This window comes from Varanus komodoensis, unplaced genomic scaffold, assembly GCF_004798865.1.
Source record: "Varanus komodoensis strain SLA01 unplaced genomic scaffold, ASM479886v1 scaffold12, whole genome shotgun sequence".
Taxonomy (NCBI): domain Eukaryota; kingdom Metazoa; phylum Chordata; class Lepidosauria; order Squamata; family Varanidae; genus Varanus; species Varanus komodoensis.
Window position 1 is genome coordinate 433491 of NW_025335349.1, and position 20921 is coordinate 454411.

The window sequence follows — 20921 nt, forward strand, 5'->3', positions numbered from 1 at the left end:
AATGACCACGATATAAAAATAATCGATCCTGTTCAGTTTTGCCTATCTCAAAATGGATGCCATTTAAAAGTCAGTGTGGCGTAGTGGTTAAGAGCGTGGGACTGGGACTCAGACGATCCGGGTTTGAGTCCCCGCTTGGCCATGGAGCCAACTGGGGGACTTTGGGCCAGCCGCAGACTCTCAGCCCAACCTACCTCACAGGGTTGCTGTTGTGGGGATAAGATGGAGGAGGAGAATGATGCAAGCTGCCTTGAGCCCTTTGTAGGAAAAAGGCAGGATATAAATCCAAAAATAATAATAAAAAAAAATAAAAGTCAACACAATGTCCAATTATTCTGGGAATTATAGTTAAAATGAATAATATAGTATTTTTATGACTTATGCAAACACAGGTAATGCTGTTAAGTATGTAAAGTTATTATCAGTTGAAAAGCTGGATCTGTTGTCACTGTACTGAAACACAGGCAAAGGTAATCAAGAATGATTTAATGATTAAAACACAAAACATTAACAATGCAGATATTTCAGACAAGCTAGGTTTTTTATTTTTAGCACACACATTTAGACAGCATATTTTGAATGGTGAAGCTGCTGTATGAAATATGTATAGACTCTGCAAATCAGTACCTAGAAACCGAGACACACACATACAAACTTTTAAGGGCATTAAAAAATATATGAGCACACACAGACTGCTGCTCTCTTTGCTTTCAAAAAGAAGCAAAACAACTGAAAAAAGAAAAAGAAAAATCCACAATGGTAATAGGGAGAACTAATTAGTTTTCCAATATCATCTGTGCAAAAACATGGTAAAACTGATATTTACATAAATATCAAATCATAATTAATAAACAAATTATGGGGGGGATATGAGGAATAATATGGCTTGACACAAATAAAGTACAAGGAACTGCATGTTAATAGGCTAAAACTCCACCGTATTACATAGCATATCTGTTACAGATGCCGGCTTTACAACGGACACCGCAAGTGCAGGGAGGGCTTTTACAGTGAACAGTGATTTCTTCTAGCATTTCTAAATGTCCTTTCACACGTCAAGAAAACACAGGTGAAATAAACATGGAAACAGACACTCACAGCCAACATATTTCAAAGGGTTTTTTTCACATAACATTGAAAATCTGGCACAGTCCAGTTTGCACATTTGACCAAACAAGCAAACGAACAAAACCCCTTTTCTATAGGCACATTTTAGACTCACTGGGTGGAATCCAAGGGCTCCTTGTGCGAGTGGAAGGTATTTCTGTTTGCCTCGGACAGGTCTCCAATTTTTTAATTTCCCCTTACTGTCATAAGGGCTACATCCCACATTGTTCATTCCCAAGGATACTGTAACCACATGCTGTTTCCCAGGGTTCAGAATGCTGCAGTGGGAAGGGGAAGCTCTGTTCTGCCAGTAGAATTCCACTTGTGGTTTTTAAGCTCCAACCCAATTTATGTTATACAAATAGCAACAACAACAAAATTACAACTTAAGTATAAAAAGTAAAATACCAGAATTACCCTGAATTCCACTTTGTGAAGTTTGGTCAGTTTTGAGAATGTGGATGCATCACAACTAGTGCAATTTCCAGCAAACTGCCTTGTAGTTATGTCACAGATACATTGAAGTTGGCTTGCCAGGGTTCAACCTGAAGATTTGGCTCTGTGAATTTAAAACTACCAGTGAAGTGGAGAAGAGCCAGGTGTGGTTTTCACCCAGTTCCTTCATCAAGAGGGGAGCCAAAATGAACAGGCAAGAGAAGCTCCAGCTGGTTCATTTCACACCTCAGTGAGAGCTTTACAAAAGACAGCATTCTCAGGCTGCAACCTATGGGTGCCAATTTAAAAGGGTGTTGGATGTCCCGGACACCCCATACATTCTCAAAGGTTAGACAGTCAGCACCCATTTCCAGACCCTGCTTCAGTGCCAATTAACTGTCCCTTATCTATGCAAACTAAAAATGAGTCGGGGGGCGGGGGGGAGCCTGCTGTGGACCTGAGCAAATGAATCTAAAAAGATATCAAACACAATCTTCTCCTCCACAACTAATGTCAAGAAATAAATGGCCATGTTTTTCCAGTGTCCCTTTCACTTCGAGCACATCGTATGCAGAAGCGTTGAGATTAGGCGCACAGCAGACTTCTAAGGGGGGACGTGCACATGGCATCTGGCTACCTCATGGAAGGAATCAAAGAATGATGAGGGGCTTCCGAACAAGCCACTTTTTACCCCCAATGCTGGGTACACGCACATATGCATGCACACACATGCTCAGCGATCAGTGGTGCACACAAAGGATTTGTGAGTGCTTTGTCTTAGCGTGGCTGCTCAACCATATTTTGAAGAGGAAATCCACAAATTTATACACATGTGATCTTTTCACATATTGGACAGTTTGGTTTTGTATTTGGATTTCTATGCCAAAGTAGAAGGTGTCTTGTGACAAGTTTTTCCCCGAGTGAAACATTTCCATAAATTTTCAAACCGGTATTACGTATTGGGCCCTGCTTTTATTTTAATTTAAGGCATGTGTGTTTTAAACAACTAAAATAAAATAAAATAAAAAACTAAACATCATCGTACAAGTTACAATCACATGCATTATCTACAGTTAAAAAATATGAGTTTGGATTACAGTCTTGAATTTGTGAATCATAATTCAGCACCTATCATATTGACTAGTAAGGCAACAGCAGTGTCATTGATATGCTATATATATATATATATGCACATAGATATACACACACACATATATATATATATGTAATATTCTACAATAATACTCCCTTCCACAGTTTAAACTTGGGTCTGTGACCACCCAGTATTATCAACATCATCAACTTTAGCCTATGGATAGTTTCTAGGATGTTTTGCACTGGTTAAGTCCTACATAAATCAATACTATTCTAGGCAGGAATAGTTACAGTAGCTGTCAAGAGTTATCAGTGCACAACACATATTGTGCTTACAATCAGATGATTTTTGTTGCCTGGAATATCAAAATGGTTTCTTAGTTTGGTCTTCAATCCTTCCTTTGTTTTCTTTGCTTCACATTGTTCTCAAGAGAAGAAAAGCTATTTGTGTACCCGTTCACAGCAGCCGTGGAGCCATTCTGATATTCTTTCCTTCTGCAGGCTGCCTTTTTGTTGTAAGTCTAAAAAACACACATGGAGATCAATAGTAAGCATTTGCCATGGCAACAAAGGGGCAAATTAGTTGGTTTAGGACACTATCCCATTCATTTTAGCTAGATGTAATTCCTACGACTCCCAGAATTGCCCAGCCTCCATGGCTGGCAGAGGGATGGTAGGAGTTGCAGTATTTTTTTTTCATTTAAACATGCAGAAGATTGTGTACTTAAGATTGTTATTTAACAAGCACCCACTCCTTCAGGTTGGCCTAAAGCTGGAAGACCTAGGTTCAATCCAGATGTAACAGCAAACCATCTCATCCTGGTTTGATAGCCTTGTTTGCGAGCTATGGTTTGCACAAACCACAGTTTTTCAAATTCAAATGAAACAGGAAGCTATGACTTCTTGCAATCTGTGACCAAGATCTTTTGCCTCATCTGTGGCAAAAGGAGAAATTCTCATCTCCAAACCATGATTTGAAAAACTGTTTCAGTGTGGCCTGACAGTTTTTAAGAATGCTGAAGGTGGTAAAGATCATCTGCACAAGTCCTCCTCTGAGAGCTCTCCTTGAAAAAGGTGAAGGGGGCTATTATGAGGAGGCGCTGCTGTAAAACCCCAATTATGGAACTTGTTCCACAGAGAGATGCGCCTGGTGCCAACACTATATTCGTTCTAGCACCAGGCCAAAACTTTTCTATTTACCCAGTTTTAAAATGGTTGACTGGTATTTTATTCTATTTAGCACTTTTATATACCATCTCATAGCCACATGGCTCTCTAGATGGTTTACATAATAAAAGCCAACAACATAAAACTTCATAAATAAAGCAATTAAAACCACACTATCATTAAATAATAAACATAAGGTAACATCACCCTCATAGCAGGAACACAAAGAAATACTTTAACAACAGACTGGAAAGATCTTAAAACATCACAATTAAGAATACTAAAATTTACTTTAAAATACCAATCAAAATCAAATTTCAACTAAAATAAGCAGCAATTAAAATGCTCCTTAAATAAAAATGGTCCGGCACCGGAATGTGTATAAGGATGGTGCTTGGCAAATAGCTCTGGGAAGTCAATTCCATAGATGGGGCATCACAATTGAGACGGCTCTGTCCTGGGTTCCCAGCCTCCTAGCTCCCTTTAGAGATGGCTCCTGAAGCAGGACTTCTGATGACGATCTTACAGGCTTATATGGATGGAGATGTTTTTTCAGATATTCAGGCGCTACACCATTTAGGGCTTTATAGGTTAAAACAAGCACCCTGAAGTGGGCCCAGACTTCAATGGGCAACCAGTGTAATTCATAGAGGACTGGTGTTATGTGCATGGTATGACCAGTCCCTGTCAGCAGCCTAGCTACTCTGTTTTGCACCAACTCTAACTTCTGGACAACTTTCAAGGGCAGCCCCACAAAGAGTGCATTACAGTAGTCCAACCAAGAGGTTGCTAAGGCATGGATTACCGTTGCTAGGTCCTGCCTGTCCAGATATGATTCAAGGTGATGAATTAACTGGAGCTGACAGAAGGCACTCCTGGCCACTGAGCCAACCTGGTGCTCCAGGGACAGGTCAGGGTCCAGAAGCACCCCCAAACTCCAGACCCTGTTCTGCTGAGGAAGTGCAGCCCCATCCAAGACAGGGCAAATATCCCCCATCTGAACATGGGAGCCACCTATCAACAACACCTCTGTCTTGTCTGAATTAAGTTTCAATTTGTTGGCCTTCATCCAGTCCATTACTCAGTCAAACATTGGTTTAGGACCATCACTGCCTCACCTGGGTTGGATGAAAAACGGATAGAGTTGAGTGTCATCAACATACTGATGGCAGTTCAGCCCAACCCCCCTGATGACCTCTCCCAGTAGTTTCATGTAAATGTTGAAAAACATGGGGGATAAGATAGAGCCTGGCAGTACTCCATGACATACTTTCCATGGTGCAGAGCTACATTCCCCTGGCAACACCATCTGGAATTGGTCAGCCAGGTGTAAGTGGAACCACCGCAAAGCAGTTCCCCAGACTTCTACCCTGGCCAGCCTATCCAGAAGGATACCCTGGCTGATGGTATTGAATGCTGCTGAAAGGTCTAGGACAGTGGTGGCGAACCTATGGCACGCGTGCCGCAGCGGGCACACAGCACGCAAGCCAAGTCACCGCAGCATCACCCCAGCAGCCGAGCATCGGATAACAGTGCACATAGGGGCCATGCGCATGCTCGGAAAGGAGTAGCGGTGCCAGGCAATGACGTCATGAGCCATGACTCATTAGCTGTGACTCGTCCGAGCTTTTGCATGGCCAGTCAGTGCATTGCCAAGGATATATATACGTTTGCTTGGACTGGCTGTAAGTTTTAATACATTCGTTTTTATTAACACAAGATTGTAGCTTTTGAGTTTTCTTATGAACAACTGAAATGTAATATCTATGATTTAGCAAAGAGATGTTCTAATTAAGAGACTGAGATTCTTTTAATGTTGTGCTGTCCCCCTGGCATATTTGAACCTGCAATGTTGGCACTTTGCAATAAATAAGTGGGTTTTGGGTTGCAATTTGGGCACTTGGTCTCTAAAAGGTTTGCCATCACTGGTCTAGGAGAACCAACAGGGATGCACTGCCCCCGTCTTTCTCCTGACAAAGATCATCCCACAGAGCAACCAAGGCAATTTTAATTCTTTTAGTATCAAATACTGGCACTAAGTTATTTTTAATTGTTTTATTGCTGATTTTTTTTAAAAAATGTGTAAATTGTCACAAGATTTTTAATGAATGATGGTTAAGGAAATGTTTAAATAAATGAATGAATGAGTGAATGGGTGTTGACCAGTTTGCATAATCAAAACAGGTATTAGGAGGAGTGAACCTGTTTTCAGGTTAGGGAAGGCTACTAGACAGTGCGAACAATGACACTTCTCCAGTGGTCGGGGGATGTCATCATGCATGAACGCAAGCTGCTTTGTGCCATATGCAACAGCTCTACAGTGTTTTGCCTTAATGATCACAAAAACTGCATTATCCCATGACTTGGTATCACAGCAACTGGCCTCAATTCTGATATCCTCAACTCCACCCATGCCCACTCCCCCCCCCCCGCCCCGATATCAACATACACATTATTTGTTACTGATGTAAGTTAAGGGCAATTAGCATTCCCTGGACTGGGGCTGTTGCATTGTGACTATTCAGCTGAGTAGATTTCTTTGTTAAAAATCCTATTTCATTTGTTTGGGGTGTAAATCCGCTCCATTTAGGAACACAGTAACTTTCTGGACCAAATTTATTTTAAGTAATGAAACTAGTAGAAGGCAGCAGTCCCCTGAATTGTAACAGAACATTCCACTGGTGGGAGAGAGCATAAACTCCTTCAGGAAATACACATTTCCTCCTTAATTTGCCACTGTCGATTTGTCAGCCATTGAGAGGGAAGGGAGAAGCATTTCGCCCTGTCTTACTAAGCATGGGCTTCACTTTTATTTAATGACATTTGTGCTAGGAGTTTCCCATGCACATTTGCTGTGGTTCTCTTCTTGATATGCTTCTAAGGCAATTTATGTATTAAAGCAGACTTTGAGAAATAACACCACCTTTGTCACTAAGAACACTCACTCATCTCCCTGAATTGCACAATATAATGAACAAAAGCAATTGTAAAACTGATGTTAGGGGTGGCAAGCCAGTCTGCCCTGTGCTAGGATCCAGTTATTCACGTTTTAGAAGTACGTTCTGCTATATTAACTTCCCAGTAATATTTTTTAACATCAGTGATTATAAACACAAAAATGAACCACTAACTTAATTTACCTGAATATAGAAATTTGTGAAAAGAATGATTAAAGTAATCATGTAGCCTATCTGGAAGTATAACCATCCCAGAGGAAAGGGACATGGCCAAACAACACCACAGCTTGTCTGGAAGATTGTAAGGACGAACTGAATCTGTAAGGTAAAGCAGGGAAAAACAAGTTAAGGGAGAAAGATCAAAAATAAGGAAGTATTCAAGCCATTTCCTATGTTAAGGAAATGACATAACTCTCAGCATGTTTTAGCCTACAACTCCCATCGGACCAGCCATCATTGCCAATGATGAGGTATGATGGGAGTTTTAGGGCAAAATATCTGGAGGGCCACAAGTTGCTCTCTCCATCCTATGCAGTACATCTGGACATGAATGGCAAATAGTGTAAACTGCCTTTTGTCCTTGCTGTTACAGGGATGTGCCCCCTTAACACATGCATCAGGGCTCTCCAAATGGCAGTGGGGTTGTATAGCTTGCCCCGTACAAATTCAATCCATTAGAAGCTGGGCATTCACTCTCATGAAGTCATACAGTAACAACTAACACAGGAAAAGTGATAAATTTATGAAAAAAGAAAAATAAATGAGTGGAGACAACCAATTACTATATGACTTCTGTTTTAAAATATTCCATGGGGCAGCTTGAACTGCACAGGAAGACAGTTTCTATAGGCTTTGGGCAGACTGTAAGCAGAGCTGAAAATTTCCCTGTGGCTAGGGAAGCCCACTTGGAGGACAGGTGACTGGCTGCTCACGTTGTCACTGAGAAGTTTGTAGCCAGTGATCATGCAGTTGGCCTCCATTTCCACCATATGTATTCCCCTCATTTTATAGAAATTGTGGCCCCCAGTTTTAAGTTGTCCTTAGAGAAATGAGTACCCTCTTTCGATCTAGCAAGAGTCAGCAGGTCTGAGTCTCACAGGAGTTATTTATTCTCCCCTCACTACCTCCCAACTTACAACTGCCGTGGACCACCAGTATCTTTTCTATACAAAACAAGTCTGCATGTCCAGAATCTCTGAAGGGTTTAGTGAGACTGTAGGCAGACTTTCGATTCTCACATGGATCAGACTGAAGTCTAGCATTCTGACTCTTTTGGCCATCTTAAAAAGTGAGAAGTCCTGTCCATTTTGAGCTTGCCCACCTGTCCTAAAATATCAGAAATTTTTAAAAGCGCTCCAAAGCATTCCTTCCCTTTTGGAATACAGTTATCATAGAACAGATTGACCCAACAATCTATGCATTTATATAGCAAGTTTCATAATCCAGTCATCCAAAATGTATAATCAATTATGTCATCCTTCACAAAGGTATTTCACCTTTACAGATATGGAACTAGAGCTGAAGAGATAAACTAAGGGTGCTGAATTTCAGGCGCAGGAGCCAAAAAGGGCTCCTGGAGTCTTAATTCAGCCCTCCAGGGTTCTCTAGATGACCAGACTCTTCCGCTGATCCTGGCTCTTTCTCCTGACTGATGATTTCTCGGTTTTCAGGCTTGTAAAGAGTCTTCCCACCCTGTTCTAAAATGTGTAAATAGTTCTCCTAAGTCATAGTTAGGAGTAATAATTTTAAGTTAGCAGAGTAATAATTTTAAGTTAAAATATGCTGTTAATTTGGCACCATTCCACTTTCAGCCTCACCTATCATTGCAATGTGATACCCAACAGTTTCTCCAAAACTAACTTGGTCAAAAGACTTAAGAGTTTCAACACCCCTGAGAAAAAGGAACTGACAGGATGCCATGCAACAGAAAATGCAGTGCACCCTCAAAAGCCCTGTGTGTACAGCAAAACAGCTTCTCGGTGCACAAGCTTCTCCATTTATTTGACTGGATGGGGCACGGAATGATCAGGAGGTCTCCACAAGCTGCAGAGCTCAGAATACATTTTGGATCCTTGCACCTGCTTAGGGCTGCATGACTAGCCAGAGACCACCTCTGCTAGGATAAGGATTATGGTTATCACTGCAGGTCCAATCATTTGACTGCACAGGAGAGCGTCTGATCTTTCCACATGACCTTTCATAGCTTTGGTTTAAAATGGCTACTGTAAGCACATGGCCACTCACCAGCTGTCCCTGAGTGATGTACTTCTTCCACCAAAGATATGGGCGCATGGATGGAATAGCAGATAATCCATAGTAGGAATACATGAGGACATGAATAAAGCTGTTAAGAGTGGCACCAAAATAGGCTACACGTGGTAAGAGAAGAGAGTGTTTTAATATTCTTTGTAACAACACGCATTACAGAAAAAAATTATAATCTGATTCTGCAGAACTTTTAAAACTCTACCACTAACATAAAAGCAAGGGTAAAAATGGGGAACATCACAGAACAGCTGTCTAAGGTCACATCTGCCATGCAAATTGGGTTTAACTGCTTTAATTGTCATGTGTTTTCCCCCAAGGCTGGCCTGGATTGTGTTTTTCAGAGGGTGCCACAATCTGTAATAGATCCCCAGCTCCCTCACAGGCCCTGATCCAGCTGCATGCAACAACATGCATGCAGCCTGAGGCAGAGGTTAGAGATGCGCTGCAAAAGGAAATATGCACCCCTATGCCATCCACAACAGAGCAGGAGCAGAAGGGTATCCACTGCTTTGCATCTGTGTATCACAATACAAATTCACATCTCCATGTGTATCTGTCTGTATGCATCTGTATGCATCTTTCCTGATCCATCAAGGGTATCTCGGTGCATCAACTGCTTCCTCTTCTCGTCTGCTGGACAGGTGGGACAGTCATTGTTACTTTATGGGAGTTCTGCATATTCCTGATACAACTAATATGAAAACTTGGACATACTGCATCTAGCTAACAAGATTGCAAGTGTTATGTGATGCTCATGTGGAGCCATTGATCTACAGAAGAGCATTCTTTAGGGAGTCACTCTGCTGCCTATTTCCAGTTGCAGCTAACAGCAGCAGCAAGGCTGCAGAGAACAAATATTTGACAAGATTGAAGCAACATCAGTCATGTTCCGTAGAGTAGAAAATTTTAATTGAGCGACTGGTTACTGCCACCTGCATAATGAAACAAATTAAAGGGTATCCTTATGACAAGAAGCTTGATGGAGAGAAGGACCATGTTTTGATCTCAAGCCATTAGAAATATTGCACATCAAGTTGGGAAGCTATTCAGTAAACCCAACAAGCTGGGCAGCAACAAAAGAATTTCCAACAACAAAATCTAAGCAGATATGCAGAACTGAAAGCAGACTGCGTAATACTGCTATTTTAACTCACTGCAAAACAAAAAAAACCCCCTTCCAACTAGAATTAATGCTTTCCTGGACAGTTAATGTATGTGTGTACATGTACACATCGCTCTTAAAATGAAATAGACCCTCACGGAAACAGACATACAAGCTTCCTATCGAGAATACTTACAATGGCCACAAGGCACCCAGTTCATAACAAACCACCAGATGTTCAACATAGTGGCATGGTGGTAGACATGAAGAACAGTGATCTGGTGGTTATTCTTCCGTAATATAAAGAAGAATGTATCCATGAATTCAATGAGCTTTGAGAAATAATACCACCAGAGGACACGTATGATCTAAGAAGAAGAAACACAGTTCAGACATTTACTCTGAAAAGACATACGAACTAGGAGTTCAAAGCAAAATTTAACCACCCAAAGGCTAACGTCTTTTAGATCATCTTAAAGAGTAAAGCCCTCAATAAGACCACTGTCAGTCAGAAGTTGATAGATCATCAAGCTGAGTAAAACAGGTCAGACAGAGCCTTACTTAAGATAATGGTCAGAGGCTGAAGCAGAAATCTATAGCGCTGTTCCAAAACATTTTATTGGCTGAAGTGGCATCCTATTAGCAGCCTTCCCTACCCCACACAGCTAAGATCAAACTGTAGATGTCCTACGGTAATATTCAGACACCAATCTCTGCTCGCTGATTACCTCTCTTCCATGCTGTTGCAGGGTGTCTTGTAAACCCAAGCCCAACATCGACTGCTTCAGGCTGGTTCTCCTAGTAAAGCACCAGCTGAGTTAGGTCACAATACAGGGAACTATGCCATTAGCTCCATGTTCCCAGTAGGGTGTAGGCCTTGAGTTTCCCCTACACAGAACTGTTACTTTTGCAGGGGATGGCTGTACCTCAGTGGCAAAAACTCATGCTTTACCTGCAGAGGGCCCCAGGACCAACCCTCATCATCTCCAGGTAGGGCAGAAGAAAAGACTCATGCCTAAAAACCTGGGCAGCTGCTGCCAGACACGTGTACAACACTGAGGAAGGTAAACCAGACCCAGTGGCTTGAGGAAGGAAAGCTAGCCTCGTGTTCCCTATTTTATTTGATTTATATCTTGCTGTTCCCTTATAACTCAAAGCGGCTTACATCATTTTCCTCCTCTTGCTCTCAATATTATCTCTACAACAACCCTGTGAGGTAGGTTGGGCTAAGAGGCTGGGAGACTGGCCCATTCATTTGGCTCCATAGCAGAATGGGGAGTAGAACCCAGATTGCTCAATCCCAGTCCTGTGCTCTTATCCACTATGCCACACTGGCTCTCTTAACTGAGGAAAGTTTCAAAACAGGTTTGCAGAGAAAGAGCGAGAGAGAGAGCGAGAGAGCGCGAGCGCTGTTCAAAATAAAGTCAGATGCCCCACTAGGTGGACCAGAGGCCTTGGAAACACCTGAAGTAGCTGTCTGGATTGCAGCCATAAAGCTGAAGCTGTGACTAAAGCAAAAGACACATCAATTTACACACCTATTAACATGGACATCAGGTGCAGCAGCACGCGCAAGGGAGGTGGTTTAATCTCTGTATCGCTACTATGATCTCAGAAGAACAAACTGAGCGAACAGAAGATAATGTTACTGTATTCCCTAAAAGGAACTGCTTTCTCCAGGTTGGAAAGAATGCAGCTCAGAGGATTGTTGGTGTGGAAGAGAAACATTTCTGCAGCAAGCAATAGCAAGCCATGATGCAAAATTTTAAACTATTCCAACTTCTGTATCTAAGTTATGTTATAGAATATAGAACTAGCAACCTCATGTTTGTGAATGTGGAAACAAATCTGGAATTTAGGGAGGTGGGTTCATAGATCACCTGCGTTCAATATAATGATTTTGAAAAGCATGAATATGGGAGAAGGTGCTTTCACAGTGGCCCCATCACTCCAGAATATACTATGAATTGAAATCCACCAAGCCCCATCACCACAGCCTTCCGGACTCATTTGCTCTCCTCACTTTTCTCTTTTCTGTGAGATTGTTGATGGTTTTGAATGCAATTTGTGTTTGCACTTGGAGGTAGTGGCAGTATTATTATTGCTACTGGCTTTTTATGAATACTAACATTTATTATTGTATTGTCCCAATTTTGTGAGCTGCTTTGAGAGGATTTTGTACCCCAAAAGGCAGTCTAACATATTTTAAATAAAAAGTAAATAGGTACCTCTGCTTGTCATTAAATCTCCTCTACACTTCCTAAACTGTGGTTTATCTGAACCAGAATTAGGTAAACTAGGTAAGAAATATAATGACCAGGTATGGACAACATGCTATGGCTCCCACGTTGAGCTAGTTTGCCTAATTTGCCTAGTTTGCTAGTTTGCCTAATTTGCTAGTTTGCCTAACAACTGCTTGGGAATTGCTGTGTTATGTGAAACCAGAGAGCATGGGTTATGCAAAGGTTAAATAAACCCTAAAAGAGACCAGGCCTACTGATTCCTTGTACAACCTTTTAAATTTTGGATCCAACATTTAGTCACTGAGTCAAAGTGTTGTCCCCCTAAAGAGACTTGGGTGGATATTCCTAATTCTGTTGATAGTTACACTTAGAAACAGAGCAAGCCAGAAGGGGAATGTCTAAAGCATAGCCATATCAAGGGGAGTCAGGCAGCAAAGAAGAGGGACATAAGGTACACCTGAACCAGCTGGTCTTCTGGGACACTAAGCCACTAATGAGCCAAGTGCTCTGCATGATAGCTCATAAAAACAGGTATTCATCAGCACTACAGCCACTTTTTCTGGGTTTGCTTTTTTCCTTTTGGGTTCAAAATATTGCTGCTGTCTTGTGATCCAGTTGTTTTTTTATTATATCATGAGTTTTGCACCATTTGTCCATCTCACAGAGATATGAGACTTTCAATTCCCTGTCACTGGTTATTAATATTCTGCCTTTTAAACAATCAGATGCAAATGTTGGTCGGTGTTCAGTAGCAGTGTTTAGGGCCATGAAACAAAAGAATTTGAAATACTGGAATTCTGCAATTTGAATTCTTACTCTTTCATGCAATGAGAGTGCAATTGTCAGGCGTTATGTTCTGGGAAGATGAGCTTTGAAGTTTGAACAGACTTCAGAATTATTTTATATGAGTCTTTTGGATCCTTGATGTCTGGCCAGATAGCTACCTACCTCACAGGGTTGTTGTGATGCAATGAGGAAGGAGAGAGAACAATGTGTAGCATTCTGTGCTTTTTGGAGGAAGGCTCATTAAACAAGAGCTCCCGCACAGAAATACACTTCCTGTCACAGCTCAAACATTCAAGCACACTCCTGAGGTGATTGTTAGATTGTATTAGATGTCTGAGTGCAACTGCACCTAGGTTACACTTTACTGCACACGAGGTTGTGTTTCAAGCAACAGGAAAGCTGTCAGAGCCTCCCTCTTCTGCCACAAAAAGACCTGGTACCGCACAAAAAGATGCAGAGGTCCAGGCCATTGCAAAGTGCATCTGTCGCGCCATCACAACCCTTGGCGACCTTCTTTGCTGGTTGGTGTGGAGTGCTCTCTGTGAAGTAGTCCTTGGATGGATTCAAGACAAGGATGGTGCAGAAGGTAGGCAAGTTCTCTCTCCTATACCTGATACATCCCCTTCCAGTTGATGGGAGGTGGGATGCAGTTAGCTGGGAAGCTCCCAGGGTTCCCTCATAGCCTCGGCTAGCGTAGGAATGAATGGTATGGCTATTGGAACTGAGTCCTCTGTCTAGATGTCATTGTACTTCAGGTCTTCAGTCAGGTCCATAGTATGGGGGACTTGGATATCCCAGGATGTGGCCATCTAGAGGACTTGTTCTGAAAATGTCCAAGGCACTTCTTTGGGGATCTCGGGCCTAGGGAGGAGATGGTGTTATCCAAAGAGGTAGAGATGGGTTCTGCAGAGTCTGCATGTGATTCAGAGTCCGAGTCATCGGATTGGTGAAACTGGATCTGATCAACAGAGAAGGCACTCTTTGGACACTCTTGAGAGGCTGTTGAAGACTCTGCGAAATGCCTGATTTATACTCAGCATGTTGAAGTGGTCTTGGTGGAGACCAGTACCTTGCAGAGCAAGGCAGAAGTGGAATCGGTAGCTGGGCCTATTGATGAGGATCTGTGGCACATTCCCACAGTCAGTCATGGAAGTAATGCCCTGGGCAGGGGTATGCGCCCCAGTATGTGTTTCCCCCATACGCATGTGTCATTGGTTCAGCACCAGTTATAAAATGATGGACCGAAACTGGTGACGGATTGGCGGAGCCAATGGACAGGGTGTCTGCGGTACTGGCTGCATGGTCAGATCACGGAGCAGTGTGTGCACTGACCTTGTCAGGGAGCTTTAAGCCACTGGACTTTGCATCAGTGAGTTGCAAATCTTCCCCTCTGAAAACTATGTCGGTGGCAATGGGTCAGACTGGATGCTGCAGTTCGATCAGGCTGGAGTTGGGAAGCATTGGGCAGGAAAGGCTTGGACTGGTGTACTCAGTTCAGAATGGTTGCTTGAGCTGATGAGCTGTGGCGCTTGGGCTGAGCTGGAGAGTGGTGTTCTGCCCTTTTGCCGTGTTTAGCTTTACAAGGCTTCTTGATCATTTTATGACCCTCAGATTTGAGACTTTTTCTCCTTTGTGCTTTTTGGGTACACTGGAGGCAGAGGACAGTTTGGAAGCCACTGAAGGGGACTTCGGCTTACCTGAAGCACCAGTTGACTTTTTAGTGGCCTGCCTCGAGGCTGAGGAGCCTTCACTTTCATCACCAGTGACATCTTTCATGGCACCAAGAGCCCGTTCCCACATTTCCATTCTGAGAGACCTGGCTTTGTTCTTACAGACCTGTTTGGTGAAGTGTGGACACTAGTCCACTTGATGTTCTTCGCCCAAGCAGATCAGATACAGTGAACGACCATCATTTGAGGGCATTTTTCACTGCATTCGGCACACTTTCAAAGGCTGGTTTAAGCGACACCAGGAGGAGGAGAAGAGAGAAATCTAAGACTAAGAGGGAGTAAAGATAGAAGGGGGGGTTGTGAGGAATAAAGAGGGAAGGGGAGGACCTTTAAAATGGGGCGAAGGAGCGAAAGTAATGAGAAGTATACAGTGTCGAAGAGAGCTGCGGTAAAAACGAGAGTTTGTGAGGAAAAGCTGAAGAAATTGAAAGCTAGAGATCCTGATGCACTGCAAACAGTGGTCGAAAATGAACTATGTGTGTGATGCACAAGGACCATGACAAAGAACTGAAAGCAGCTGAAAGAAGAAACAGGAAAATAAGCCGATGCCTCCTGAATAATTACTGGCAAAGTTCCTATGGCAGTGTAGCAACTTGGGTCAAGTGCTGCAGGCTCCATCTCCCTGTAATATTTATTTATTTATTTATTTATTTATTTATTAAAACATTTTTAATAAATGTAATAAGCTGCACATAAACTGAAGGCACACAAAGGAATGGACCTTGGTCTCGTAAAGCACATTTGTGTGTTTTAAAGGGGAAAAATCTTCCATGATTTTGTTAACTGATGAACTCAACCTAGATTTTATTCCCTGACAAATATTTTGTTGTCAGTAAGCCAGTAAACCTAGCATCGCAAGCCACACAAGAGTCATGTTCATCTTACAAAGTTGCACTTCTCACAATTAGGAACTCTCCGCAATCAGGAATTAAATCAGCAATCTCAGAGATATCTGTTGAAGTCACAATGGGTTGCACTTCTCATAGGAGCCCTTAATAGCTTGAGCAATAACAAAAGGGTACCAGAACTTGAAAACTTGCCCTACACACACACGTGTTATATACCCTCACCCCAGCAGAGTGCCGGGGGGTGGGATAAGTGATGGATTTAGGCTTTGCCCAAATGTTTTTAACACTTGCTTTCCCTTCAGCGCTCCTATCAAGCACTGCCATTTGCAATGTGCCTTTTCTTTAGCTATTGTAATAATACAGACAGACACACATCTTCCCAAACAAACATGTGCAGCTCACACATGCAAGAACTGTAGTGACCTTCACTTGATGCAAGAGGCAAACCTCTTATAGCAAAGTCCACTTATAATGTACCTTCATATCAGCTTCACCTCCGCTGTGCGTATCCTGACAGAAGAAATTGTATCCTCCTTCCCATACTCCAGTCACCAGCTAGCACAACAAACAAATGAAAAAAAATCAGTTGTGGACCACATAATATCATTTAATGTTACAAGTTAAAACTATGAATGCTTTCGGATTACAAGGTTATATCCATAAGACCTCAGGGCAAGGAGGTCAGCAGTCCAGTGAGGCACTCTGGGGGCACTGAAGTCAGCAGCTGGTAGATCTACCACCTTAGCTTCCCACCCCACAGCCAAGTGCTGGGGTGGAGGGGGATGACAGATTGCTTCTGAGGGGCTTTTTCAATTCAGCAGAGAGGTACAGGTTACTCCCTTGGCCTTTTAGGAAAAAGCACCTTAAAGCAGTAGTTTCAGAGGCTGGAGACAAACAAGCCCAAGGGCAAGTCATAAGAAAGATTCCCAAATCTTCCCAAAGATTTCCAATGAAGGAGCACAACAGATGCACACACTTTTGAGATCTCTAAACCTCTTAATCAGGAAAGATGTTACAAGAAGTTGGGAAAAGGGTGCAGTGGCTTTTTTTTTTTTTAAAGGTGAAATTAAGAGATTGCTTCCCAGGCTAGGTATGCATCCCCAACACATGTCTATGATCCAGCAGAACTTAATAGTTTTCCAGACTACAAAAGCCTCTAAAGCCTGTTTTACCAGAGGCAAGAGTAGGATAAATACATACTACAATTTGTTAGAAGTTATACAGACTTTCCCAATCTTTTACACTTTGCATCAATCTTTTGCTTTACATCTCTCTGGTCACTTGTGCCACAACATTTTAACATAAAATGTTAGAGTTTAATAGTCTGCAGGCAGTCCCAGGCCAGTGGATAATCACAAGAAAAAAACTCCGCGAGGCAAGAGCCCACCCTATGGAGTTTCAGTAATTTCTTCTGAAAAGAATCCTGGTAGCTCCATTTAATACAGCTTCCCTGGTCTAAAAAAACAATTTTGAAAAATCAAAAGGACTAGCCACAATATTTGCAGTGTATCTGTTATGCCGTTAACTGGCTTCCATCAACTGGCCGACAAAGAAAAGTCTCACTTCTCCAGGATGCAAACTGGGCTTGCCTCATAAGCATTCAGCCAGGGGGAAAAACCCTTTGCAGCTTATAATATGTAGTGTAAGAGTTAGACTGTTCAGCTAAGGAGGAAGGAAGCACAGATTTAAACCCCACCTCACACAGGAAGCTTGCTGACTAACCTGAGACCAGTCCCTCTCAGTCAGACTAGCCCCACTTCAGATTTGTTGTGAAAATAAAATAAGAGAAAATATTATTTATTGGATTTATATCCTCCCTTTTTTCTTACGATGAACTCAAAGCAGCTTACATTATTCTCCTCTCCCGTTTTCACTCTTATTCCCACAAGAACAACCCTGTGAGGCGGGATAGGCTGAGTCTGTGACTGGCTGAAGTGACCTAGGTGGGTCCATGGCTTGGCAGGGACCAGAACCCAGATGGCCCCGATCCCAGTCCCACTACACCACACTGGTATAGGTATGTTCCCTAAGCAGTCTGGAAAAAGGCAAAAGTTGTGGTGAAGTCTGTCTAGGGAAAGTAGTCCAACATAATTCTGGAGGCCATTAAGCAGGGAAAGAGTGGAAACAAACAGCTGTCTTTAGGCACAGTTCTTTCTTCCATATTATACAATATTTTTACTACTACTACCTTACTTCCATTAACCAATAAGAAAATGCATTTTGTAGTAAAGGGAGGACAATTCCTCTACTTTTTTTGTTTTTGTTTTGCAATGCTACCAAAGCAGAACCTAGTCGTAACCTACCAAATTTGTGCTCAGACTTTTCTTGAGAAATACTTACCACAAGAGACACCACTAGAATTGGTTATTTCATTTATATTTTGTAAGTTCTTCTTCTTAGCAACTTTCAATTGTAACAAACATTCTGATCGAAACTTTCAGTTGTGCAACTCCTCTTGCACTTGACATGGCAGAGATGCAAACATTCATTGAAACAAAGGCTTGACCATTAACTGTTCTCATTAAAGTTTTAGCACAAACTCTGTGGCAAGAGCTTGGCTTTTTGTTTAACATTCTAGAGGTAACTGAGAATTGCACAAGGCTTTTAGGCAATGGCTTGCCTTAGATTAGGCATCCTAATCTAACGATCTGTTAAATCAGATTACCCTGCCTTTTCTAGAATGAGAAAAGTTGCATGTCATTGAGATTGTTAACCATTCTATGATACTTCAGTTGAATCTTGGTTACGGAATCAAGTTATTGACAGGACTGTGGAGCCCTGAACTGATTCCCTTGGGAATACGGGGCTTTACTTGTGCATGTTTGCACCCCCCAAACACAAACACAATTTACAGAAGTCTCCATTCTCTTCAACTGAGGCTTCCCCACTATGTAAATTGTAGACACAGGGACCCTGATCTAGGTGGGGCCTACAGGGCAAAGCTCCCTCCCACCCCCTGCTCCCAAATTAGATCCTGCATAATTTCTTTGGGGAAAAAATAAATCCCAAACAAACACAGCTGCATGCTACATATTAAACTAACATCCATAGGGACTGTGAGCTCATCCACCATTCTCCTTAGCTGGAGCTACAGTTGGGTATAGGGAATGTGTCTTGGTTGCTATGCTAACAGGATTAACTAAGAGACCATCAGAAATTCAAAGATGGGAAGTAACTCCTGAGCCTTAGCAAAACATTTTACTAACCAAGATTACCCTGACACACCACTAGAAACCTATATCTTGGTGCCTGAAAGCCAGAGATCAATTGAATGCTATAAAAAGAAGGGCAACAGGAAATGAAAGGCTGGGCCCCAAACAAGAATGCAACATGCTAGGCCAAGCAATAGCTTCCCTGGTTAAAATGCCACAAGTGAAAACAGAGGCAAAACAGATCCTAGATTATTAGTGCTTATTAGTATTAACATTAATTACCATTTATTTCAGTAATGCTCAGTTTAAAACACCATTTTAAAATATGCGATCTGAATTTTAAGATTTTAGCAAGATTCAGGACTAGATTGAGTTATTGGTGCATGTAAGCATTTCCCTACCATTAAGAGACAACTTTTATAAACAGGCAGAAATCATCATTCTTTAAAATACCAAGGGAAAACTGGTGAGTTACAATAAACACAGCCACACTGTATGAATTGGTGCCAACTATTTGACCTGGAACACATACCACAGATGCCATGAGCTCAATTTGATCACCTACTTCACACAGAAAATATGTCCAAATGAAAAATAAACACAGGCTAGTCTTCTCTGAACAAACAGACTGCTCCTATCTTATCTGCACATTTATTCAACAATGCCTGAAATAACCTAGTCTTTTTAAAGTGTATTATTCTTCTGCAAGAAATCCTATTTTGTCATGGGTTTTTGTAGGGGTAGGGTCTGTTTAGAATCAAATGTTTCTTTTGCAAAACCTTCACAGGGTTAAATCTAACTGCGTTCTCTCTGCTGACAGAAGACTCCTCAATGGAATGAGGAGGGGTGTGATGCAGTGGGAATTGCTGAAAAACATGCACTAGTACAAATGACAGCCAGCCACTCCCTTTCAGGGGAATGGCTATTCTGCATTTACTTTGATCCTATAACCATACCAGAAAGTGACATAGCCAATGCTGCATGTCATATGCAAAGAGTTCAATGATGAAGGCAAATATACCTTCCTGGGAGAATGCTATTGTCTGGAGAAAATGGCATTTATGGGTATCATGCTACATAAATTTAGGGATCCCTCTGAATGACAAACAAAAAGGCAGGTAGGTCGTACATGATAAATTATCCGCTCCTGCTTTGCACCAACACCTTTCCAATAATTTTCAGTAAGAAAGGCAAATGACTGGCTAGGAATATACAAGGACAGCTGGCCAGAAACATTCCTCAACAAAATCAGTACTGGCATTTTGGAGTGGTGTTTTCAAGACTGTGATATTTAGGATTTGGGAGTGTCAGTAAATGCATATTGTTGAAAATTGGCTACCCACTGGCTACAGAAGGCTAAATTCTAGGGGTGATTTTATAAACGCATTCTTTATTTTTCCATCATTTTCAAAGCCATTTGAAAATATCTTGCCCAAAAAATTAACTGTGCATTAAATTTGGTATATAAAACCCTAAAACCCTTAGGCATAATCCAGCTTTGCCACAAAGGGTCCTCTACTCCATTTACCCAACACTGAGATGATGAGAAACTGGGGAGCAAGACTGCAATCCTTTAAAAAAGTTATTAAGGAGTAAACACTATTAGAACTTAACTTCTGTGAAAACAGGCACAGGATTATTCTGGCAGCATTTTATTGTGCTATCAACTAGTTTTAAGTTTAATGCATAAGAAAAGGATAGGAAGTGGCAATATACACTCTGGAGTAACCTAAAGTTGACCACTAATTTAGACATGAGAGAAAACACAGTGCTCTTTAACACTGCAAGCATGGTTCTGTCAATCCATTTCTTGAGTGGAGCTGCTATTTCCATTTCTGAAGTTCTTGCCAGGATCAGGCTTGTTGCTTTTATTCCTTCTGCGAAATCTCAAATTCACAGAGGGTTGCAGGATACCAGCATCTCCCCTAGAGGCCTGGCTTTTATTTAAGAGCAATTACCAGTTGTGACTCTCCCAAAAGCCTACCCTGATGTATTACCACCATACTATTCACAGGCTGCCATCTGAGCTTC

The 20921-nt window shown here is 41.9% G+C and overlaps 1 protein-coding gene across 1 annotated transcript in view; it reads right to left on the bottom strand.

Moving 5' to 3' along the window:
* Positions 1–471: 471 nt before the first annotated feature.
* ELOVL5 (ELOVL fatty acid elongase 5) overlaps positions 472–20921 on the bottom strand; it is a 62952-nt gene continuing 42502 nt past the window's right edge. The window contains exons 4-8 of the mRNA XM_044421532.1: positions 16216–16293; positions 10328–10499; positions 9006–9130; positions 6945–7079; positions 472–3158 (exon numbers count right to left, since the gene is read on the bottom strand). Coding sequence (XP_044277467.1) covers positions 3027–3158; positions 6945–7079; positions 9006–9130; positions 10328–10499; positions 16216–16293 — 642 coding nt within the window. The 3' untranslated portion in view covers positions 472–3026. The remainder of the gene's footprint in view (positions 3159–6944; positions 7080–9005; positions 9131–10327; positions 10500–16215; positions 16294–20921) is intronic.